Source organism: Loa loa (assembly GCF_000183805.2).
Source record: "Loa loa unplaced genomic scaffold supercont3.384, whole genome shotgun sequence".
NCBI lineage: Eukaryota > Metazoa > Nematoda > Chromadorea > Rhabditida > Onchocercidae > Loa > Loa loa.
This window is the reverse complement of record NW_018108564.1, coordinates 12,003-22,365: the sequence shown is the minus strand read 5'-3', so window position 1 is coordinate 22,365 and position 10,363 is coordinate 12,003. Positions and strand designations below refer to the sequence as shown.

Below are 10,363 nucleotides of genomic sequence, written 5' to 3'. Positions count from 1 at the left end.
TTATGAATGAAAAATTAAATGTGAAATACCAGTATTTGGATCGATAATGAATGTGTCATTTGTTTTATCATTGATAAGCGTATAAGTAATTTTAGCATTATCACCAGCATCATCATCTATAGCAATAACATGATGAATGATATCACCTTCAACAAAATTATCATCTATCGTTATCGTTGATGAACTGAAACAATTAAAGAATTTCCAATATATAGCTGTAAATTTCATCAAATTAATAAAATCATTATTTAAATTTAAATGGAATTGAAATATGAAAATGGTAAAAGTGACCTGAAATCATTTCATATAAAACGAATACAAAGGCTATTCATAATAATGCTATGATAATGATAATCCTACGGTATTGATTTGATGATGATAGTGCTATGATAATGATTAAATGTAGGACATCAATTAATGATCATATCATCTACATTATCCTTGATAAGCGCATAAGTAATTTTAGCACTACCATTAGTGTTAGTGTTATGATAATGATAATGTTATGATAATGATAATGCTATATGGTTTTGCATAAATTTTATAAAAAATGATAGTGTTATGATATGATAATAATGCTATGATAATGATAATACTATATAGTTTTATCTAAATTTTATAAAAATAACAATTTAAATCAAGTACTTATTAATAATGAGAATGAGTGAAACCTTAAAAATTGTGGTTGATGATCATTGATATCTTCAACATTGATAAAAACAGCACAATGTGAATGTTTTATCACATTTCGATAATTATCTTCCACTTCTACAACCACAAACAATGATAAATCCTAGAATTAGAAATTAATTAATTAAATTTAAGTTAAATATATTCTAATTTTCTCTAATACTTTTCATTTCTATTATCTTTCTTTCATCCCCATATACTGTTTAATTTTTTTCTATGTCAAGTATTATTCATCTGAAAATATTTGACCTCTCATTCATGTATTATTCATCTAAAAATAGCTATCCATTGACCTTTGACCTTTTTTGAATATCTTTAAGCACTTATTTTTCTGATTACAAAAAAAAAATTATTTATTTTAATTAATTTCAATTTTTCTTTTTGAAATATTAGCAAAAATATATGGAAAGAGATGGAAATAATAAATATTTCAATGATTTCAATTGATTTTAACCTTTTCCCAATGTAACGAACGTATTAGTATTAATTCAGCAGTGTCCGGATCAATTGAAAATAAACTTGTTGAACCTTGAACTAACGAATAGGTTAATTGTCCATCACTATTATCATCCATATCTTCAGCAGATATTTTCCCAATTATTGAACCTAAAAATTTTCCGAGTATTATTTTAAATACATATATGTATATCTTATTGGACAAGGATGTCACATAAAAAAAAAACCTAAACTAATTTTGTGGTCACATTTTCATATTTTTTCCATTGGTAATTTTAATGTTTGTTAAAAAAAATGGAATGAATTATTATTACCTGTTGGCTCATTTTCTTTAATTGTAAAAAATCGTGGACAATTAAAAAATTGTGGCCAATAGATATTTGTTGGCTCAATTTCGATATAAATATTTTGTTGTTCAATTTGATAATAATTTGATAAATTCCATTTTATAATTTTGAGTAGAAAATTTTTATTAAAAATCCAACGGATATTTGTTGCAAGATATAAATTAGAAGTGATACTATCCAGGTAGAATGCATCTGTCTAAAAAAAAAAAAAAAATAATTAAATAATATTGAATTTTCATTTTCTTTTGGATTTTATTAAAAGTAAAATTGAATAATTCTAATTAAAATTAATAAATATTAGGTTTCATTCTTTTTTTTTCATTTCAAAAATCATTCTTTTTTATCTTTTGTTCTTGGAAAAATTACAACTTTGTATTTGTTATGATTCAAAATTTTGGTAATTAATATTTCAATTAACATTTACCTCATTTTCTAAATGCCAAAATGTCTCATTATTTTGTTCATTGCTTAATGTCACCAATTTTGAACCAACTGGAGTAGTCTTTGATATTCTGAAGTTAAATCAGTTACCGTTAAATATAAAAATACGATTAAATTATGTCGAAATATTTGTTAATGAATGGGTCTCTTGAATAATAACAAAATTTGATATAATTAATTAATCTGGTAAACTGTTATTTAATCTGTAAACAATTTAATATAATTAATTAATCTGATAAACTGTTATTAAATCTGTAAACAATTTGTTATTTAATCTATAAACAATTTGGCATAATTAATTAATTTGGCAAAGTGATATTTAATCTGCAAATAGTCTGTTACCAAATCTGTAAATAATTTGATATAATTAATTGATTTGATAAAGTGTTATCTAATCTGTAAATAATGTGATATAATTAATTGATTTGACAAAGTGTTAATTTGTGAACATTTTGATATAATTAATTAATCCGATAAACTGTTATTCAATCTGTAAACAATTTGACACAATCAATTAAGTTGATAAAGTGTTATTTAATCAGTAAACAATTTGTTATTTAATCTGTGAACATATAATCACTAACCTTATCACAGTTGTCTTATCAATTGGATGTGTAATTTCTAAAGTTGATTTACGAATGATAAATGTAATTTGTTTTTGTCGTTCATCATTATCAAATGCTATTATGGATAATGTTCCATTATCATTTATTGTAGCTGCATTGAAATATTTGGAAGTACGAATTGTATTATTCCAAATTTCAAAATTACTTGAAATATCTAGAAACAAAATTAATTAATCTATTCATAATTATTTAATTTCATTTAAAAATAATTTTTTACCAGATAACCGGAAAAAAAAGATTCAAAAAAAAAAACCCAACTGAAAAAATGATTTTTTTTCCGAATAATTCAAAAAAAAGTCGAAAAAAAAACTTGACTGAATAAATGTTAAATGCTATTTTAATATTTAAATTCAATATTACAATTTATAATTGCTTATTTCAATTTCTCATAAAGTAATTTTTTCCGAAAAATATCAACTAAGTAAGTATTAAAATTGTCACTTTAATAATTTAAACTTAATTTTATTAAAATTCATACCACTCATTTCAATTTCCCATCTAGCAATATCCGTTCCATTAAGCATTTTCAACATGCAACCGGATGCGCATTTTTCATCGATCCTATAAATAAATTCATGAAATTCATAAAAAGCAATTAAAATTATGAGTATAAATATCAAAAAATATTATCGCATCCGGATAGAATTTCCTTTTTGATAAATCTAAACAATTTTACTTTCATAATATCCGGATAATTCATGAATAGTTTTTCCGGATAATCTGTAATCCTTAAAAAAAAATTATGATAATTTCAATAAAATTCATTTAACAGCCATTGATTTAGCAGTTATCATAAAATTTACTGATAATTTATCATGCAATCATGCAACACTATACAATATTTTGACCTGATGATTGTAGAGGAAAAAAAAGATAACGAATAAAATTTCAGGAATTTAATTAATATCTTTCCGGATTTATTACTGAAAGAAAAATGAATTAGCAACTTTCCGGATTTATTACTGAAAGAAAAATGCATATATTTTTAAATTAAAATTTGTGAAATATTTAAATTACTTAATGATGCGATCAATTGGTTCCAAAAATTTGACTTTAGAATGTATTTTTTCAATACTAATACGAATTGGACAAATTGTTGAACGAGCTTGCATATCACCATTTCGATCAAGAACAATTACTGATAAACGACTTTCTTTCCGATAATCTTTTCCGGTAAATTTCCGTTTCACAAATAATTCACCTAAAAGTAAGAAATAAATTTAATTTCATAAATAGCTATGATTGTATTATTTTATTGTGTAATAAACAACAACAACAAAAAAAAAAAAGAAAAGATGTCGAAATTCAATTAAATAGTGTAAAATTAAAATATTGCAAAATTTCTCCCATCCATTTAAATTTAGTTTATAAAGTAAAACTTAAATTAATTACAAATCATTTGGCAAAAGTTAAGATATCAGATAAAGGTAGTCAGGTAAATTCGGAATTAAATGCAACACATTTACTAAAGGTCAAAGTATCAATTAAAGATAATCAGGTAAATTCGGGATCAAATGCAACACATTTCACTAAAGGTCAAAGTATTAATTAAAGATAATCAGGTAAATTCGGGATCAAATGCAACACATTTACTAAAAGTTAAAATGTCAATTAAAGGTGATCAGGTAAATTCGGAATTAAATGCAACGCATTTAGTAAAAGTTAAGGTATTAATTAAAGGTAATCAGCTAAATTCCGAATTAAATGCAACTCATTTATTAAATGTCGAGATATTAATTAAGATTATCAGCTACCTTTTCCTGTTATCCTATTTCCAATTTATCATAAATGTTATCATTTTTTTTTTTTTTTTGCAAAAAATTATCAGATAATTAAATTATATATATACCATTATTCTGAATAGCAAAATTGACATCTTCAACTTGTAAACGATATAATAAACTTCCGTTTAAACCTTCATCCGGATCTGTTGCAATCAGTTTTTCAAATGTCACACCAGTATTAATGTCATCAGTTATCGTAAAGGAATTTCTCATTGGACATTTTGGTGAATTATCGTTTATATCCAGAATTTTGATATGAACAATGGCTTGAGATGATAATTCTGGCTAAAAATATTCTATCATTTTATATTTTCCGGTTATCAGCGAATTATTTTTTTCCGGTTAGCATTGAATTATATTTTCCATTTAGCACTAATCCATTTTTAATTTTATAAAATATTTACTGAAATATTCTATCGTTTTATATTTTCCGGTTAGCACTAATCCATTTCAATTTATGATAATTCTCATTAAATATTTTAGAATTATCCTATAGTTTTATATTTTCCGTTTATTATCGAATTATATTTTCCGGTTAGCACTAATCCATTTTCAATTTATGATAATTCTCATTAAATATTTTTAGAATTATCCTATAGTTTTATATTTTCCGTTTATTATCGAATTACATTTTCCGGTTAGCATTAATCCATTTTTATTTCATACTGGTTTTTATGATCCTTATAGTGGTTTTTGGCTAGAATATGTTTTTAATTTTTGAACTTTTAATTTTTTAAATATTCATGGTATTTTGAACAAACAATAATTCTTTTTCAACATTAAAACTATCTTTTTAACCTAGATTGATATCCGGAATGACATTGCTCATTTTCCGGTTTCAATTAATGAAATTCCTGAAATCATTATAAGTAAACTTAAATTCTAAAATACAAAAAAAAAAAAAAAAGGTTCACTTTTCCGTTATCGTTAGCAATAACATGTAAATGATATTCGGCAATCATTTCACGATCAAGTGTTCCATTTACGAAAATATTTCCGTTTACCGGATGAATAGCGAAATCATGATTTCCCTCATTCAATCGATAACTTATCCTACCATTCTGTTCACTATCTCGATCATTCGCTTGAACAATTAATATATCGGTCATAAGCGGAATATCTTCTGGTATCTAAATTTTTCATTAATTACCTAATTAATGGTATTTTCATTTTAAAATATATGATAATTTAAATTAATGAATATTTCTAATTTCAAATAATATAATCAATAATTGATTATTTTTTTTGTATTTACAATTTTTATTTTTATTTAATTAAATTAGGTTAACTTACTTTAATGGAATATATTTGTTCATTAAATTCCGGTTTATTATCATTAATATCAAGAACATTAAGTATAATAGTGATATTGGAAGAATGTGGTGGTACTCCTTGATCATGCGCTTGTATCACCAACCAATATTTATTAATCATTTCAAAATCCAAATTTGTCAACAATACTAATTCACCAGTTAATGGTCGAATTGAAACTGGACATTCTGGTTCACTTTTTATCAATGCATATATCACTTCACCATTCTAAAATTATTCTCAAATTGTTTTTTTTACAAAATCCAGCAAAAGTTAATTTATTATGCATTCGTCTTTTTTTTTGGATGATATTTTTAAAATAAATTTTAAAATTTTTCCTGAAATTTGAAGTTTTTTGGAATTTAAAATTTTGAAACTTTCATCATACTAATATCACATCAGTATGACTCTTATCATACCGCTATCATATCAGTATATAACTCCCATCATATCAGACATATAACTCCTACCATATCAATATCATACCATTATAATTATTATCATATCACTACCATATCAGTATATAACTATCGTATTAGATATATATAACTTCTATCATATCAGTATATAACTCCTGTTATTATGTAATTACTATCATATTAGTATTATATCAAACATATAACTCTTATCATATTAATATTTTATCAGTACACCACTCCTATCATATCGATATATTACTCCTGCCATATCACTATTAACCAATATATGATTCTTATTATATCATTATCATATCAGCATATTATTCCTATCACATCACTATCATATCAGGTATATAACTCCTATCACTACCATCATACCAATACATAACTTCATTCATATCATTATCACATCAATATTGCTTAATCTCTGATCACAAGAATGATAATATTAAACCTTTCCACGATCCTTATCATATGCTTGTACAGCAAAGAATGGTTGATGTATTGGATGATTTTCATAAATATATGCTTCCATTTTATCCATTTCAAATTTTGGTGCATTATCATTGGTATCAGTTAATTTGATAAGAATTTGTGTATAATTTATTCCACCATCTTTCATTTGTGCCTAAATTATTCCTTACTAATTATAATATATAATTTGTAAATATATATGCAAATAATTTAATTTAAATTTAATTTAATGATTACCTGAACATTAATTAATAATTGTTCCCATTTATCAGCATCCAAATATTGTGCAACATTAATTTGTCCATTTTTAGCATCAATTGTAAAGAAATGATCCGAATCACCAGAATATACACTGTAGCTTATTGGAAATAATCCATTAGCTTTAACCTGATAACAAAAAAAAAAAAAAAGATTTTCAAACTTCAAAAAAAAAAGAAAGTTCAAAGTTCAACTTCAAATATTACAAAAACTTCTATTACTTTATAATTTTCAAAAAAATAAGGAAAAAAAACTGATAAGAAAAATAAATAAAACAATAAATCAATTAAAAAATAATAATAGAATTAAGTTTTGTGATATTTTTGCAGATAAAAATTATTTTTAAAAATTATGATATAGTAAAAGTTATTAATTGTTATTTTAAATAATTAAAGTATAAACAATACTAACCTTACCAATCGTAATACCTGGAAGAGTTTCTTCCAAAACATTAAATTGATATAGTATACTTGTAAATTGTGGTATTGGAATGGAATTACTGATAACATTGATATGAATAATAGCCTAAAATTTGGAATTTTCTTAAATTAACTTTAAAAATAGGCAATAATATAGCTACCTTATTAATTACTAACTAATAAATTTAAAATCAACTATTAATTGGTTATAAATAAAATTGTAAATTACTACTATTCCTTCAGGTAATATCCCAAAAATTGTAAAATATACCGGTTTCTCGCTAACCAATCCATTTCCATCTATCGCTTCCACTGTTAAATGATAATCTTCCTTTGTTAATTTATTTTGTACATATAAGCGACCGGATTTTCCATCCAATCGGAAAGAATCCGATTCTTCGGTTACAAACCGATAATGCACCTTAAAAAAAAAATAGAATCCGGAAATGGCATCATCTATGAATGAATTTGGTGATATATTGAAAAAATTAGAAAATAAAATTAAATAAAAATTAAACGAAAATGAAAATTGAACGATTAATAAATTAAACTATCTCTAAAACTCAAAAATCCGATATTTACGTGAATCACTTTTACGTAATCATCACGTAAATGTAACATTAAGCGCATTTAGTAAATCGAGTAAGCGCTCTTGGTATATTTTTATAGCTAAATCTACATAATAGAAAAAAATCTTATCAGTTCATTTAATATGATCAAAAATTGTAGACTTAAAAGATGTTATAAAAATAATTTGCATACCTCACCATACTTTCCACTATCAGCATCATTAGCTGATAATAATATCAGTAAACTATCAATTTCAATATTTTCTCGTACCGATACATTATATTGTTCTGGATAAAATACAGGTGCATTATCATTTACGTCTTCCACGTGAACATTTACCAATGCACGACTTGATTGACCATCTGAAATATAATATTGCTTCTCTTGTTGCAAATATTCTACTATTGAGATTTCTCGGAACATCTCTGAGATATCTTTGCATCATTTCTCGTTCTATTAACCATTTTTTTTTTTTGACAACAGAAATAATGTTTTGAATTTAAATAAATTTGATGAAATAAACAAATTAATTCATTAAATTAGTTAGTCCCCCTTTTTTTTTTTCGTTTTAGACAATTATAAAGTATATGGAGAAGGAGGCGCAATTGTCCTATTGATAGTAATATCAAAAAGTTACACAAAAATAACACTTATAAATATGCCTGTTTATGTATATGCGGCAAATGTTATAAAGAAAATTTGCATTTGCAATAAATGCTTGTCTGTGCATTCTGCATAATCTCATTCATAATTGATTAAATGCCATCTGCTACCATTGCTTTGAATAATAGCGCTTAATTTATGCAGTATATGCATGCATGCATGCATGTATGCATGCATGCATTATATATATATATATATATATATTGCAGTTTGCATTTAATAACAAATAGATAAAAATTTAATACCAAAATAGATAATAATTTAATAGCAAATAGATAAGTAAATAGATAATTTCTACACGTATTAACTTATTCTACATGCGCATGAATTTGCAAACGTGAGTTGCATATGATCGCGCAGATGTTTGCTTCACGTACTATTCGAATTTTATACGTGAGTTGCATGCACGTGATCACGCAGGTAGTTACTTCACGTACAATTCAATTTATTAACGTCAGTTGCACGTAACTGCGTATGCTTACCTCACATATTATTTATAAATATAACTTGAAAAAAAAGAAAAAGAAAACTAACTTATATCATGAGCATAAACATGAAGTTGATAAATGGTGCATTGTTCATAATCAAGAATAGAATTGAGACAAATTGTACCGGATTGAGTGTCAATTCGGAATGGTTCATTAACCGGATTACTTTTTAACAATTCATAATGTATGGTACTTTCATTACCACAACTGTTATTTGCTGTTACCTGAAATTATTTTATCGAAAATTTGTTGTTAAACAATATCTAATTTCAAAAAATTTCTCCTTTTATCACCATGGAAACCAATTATAACATATCGTTTATTGTCTCTCTTTTCAATTATTTACCTGTGTAGAAGTATTTGTATTGTCAAATAATCTATACAGTTCTAGCAAAAAGGTCAGGTCACTTAGGTTTACATCATAGAAAGTGATGATGACATATTTTTTTCTTCTTCTCTTCCCAATTATATCAAAAAATTTGACCTATTCGCTAGTATAGAAGTATTTGTATCAAATAGTTTCATACAGTTCCTACCGAAAGGTCAGGTCACTTAGATCAGTAGTCTATTTAACAATGCAATTAATTAATTTAGGTAATTAATTAATTTAAATTTGCAGAAAGAATTTGGAAAAGAATGTCACTGAAATGTATGCCTTTGTTATTTCTTAATATGGGCAGTGAAATGATTTACATTTTGCAACAACGTTTAAAGGTATTTTTAGCTTCTTTTCATATATTTTTTCAATGAATTTATAAAGATATCTCGGGAAAAGTAATTGCATAAAATATGTGAGGGAAAAAAAAACAAAGAATTTATGAGATATCTCGGGAAGAAAATTATGCTAAATGCGCAAAAAAAAAAAAAAGGAAAAAAGCGAAATAAAAATTGGAATTTTTTTTTTTAGCATTAAACAAAATTAATTTAAATATTTATAAAAATTTTTTAATTTGTAATCAAAAAAAAAAATTTCAAAAATTGAAAAAAATAAAAAGTTAGAAAAGTAAAATAGATGGAAAAAATTTGAATGAATATGATAAGTAATTTTTAGGCGCAAAATGTTAACAAAGAGAAAGCGGCGCAAGTGTTACAAGATATTTTGCGCATTTTATTCAGTACAAAATTTTTGAATGAATTATTCAAACCACAATATATTTGTAGCAGACAGATTATGCGAATTTTTTTTGAAAAACTTGTCCATTCTAGTATTATGCGACTTAACAAAGCAAGGTATTATAAATGGATTATTTTTTCATAATTTAACTTAATTTTATTAATTAAAATTATTTTAATCAAAAAAAATTTAATTTTATTAATTAAAATTATTTTAATCAAAAAATTTAATTTTATCATCTCGTCGAACAGTGTTATAATTTATGGCAAACAAGTTAATGTGAACAGATCGTTGCAATTTTTT

The 10,363-nt window shown here is 24.5% G+C and overlaps 1 protein-coding gene across 1 annotated transcript; it reads right to left on the bottom strand.

The window, feature by feature from the left end:
* On the bottom strand, nt 1-8,218 carry LOAG_08910 (hypothetical protein; the record flags this gene model as incomplete). Its single annotated transcript, XM_003144440.2, has 16 exons — nt 1-184; nt 672-793; nt 1,145-1,296; nt 1,461-1,689; nt 1,918-2,005; nt 2,519-2,714; nt 3,039-3,121; nt 3,578-3,761; nt 4,410-4,629; nt 5,259-5,474; nt 5,638-5,883; nt 6,529-6,702; nt 6,786-6,935; nt 7,218-7,331; nt 7,497-7,646; nt 7,988-8,218. The coding sequence occupies 16 exons, from the start codon at nt 8,216-8,218 to the stop codon at nt 1-3; spliced, it is 2,739 nt and encodes a 912-aa protein (XP_003144488.2).
* Between the last annotated feature and the right edge of the window lie 2,145 nt (nt 8,219-10,363).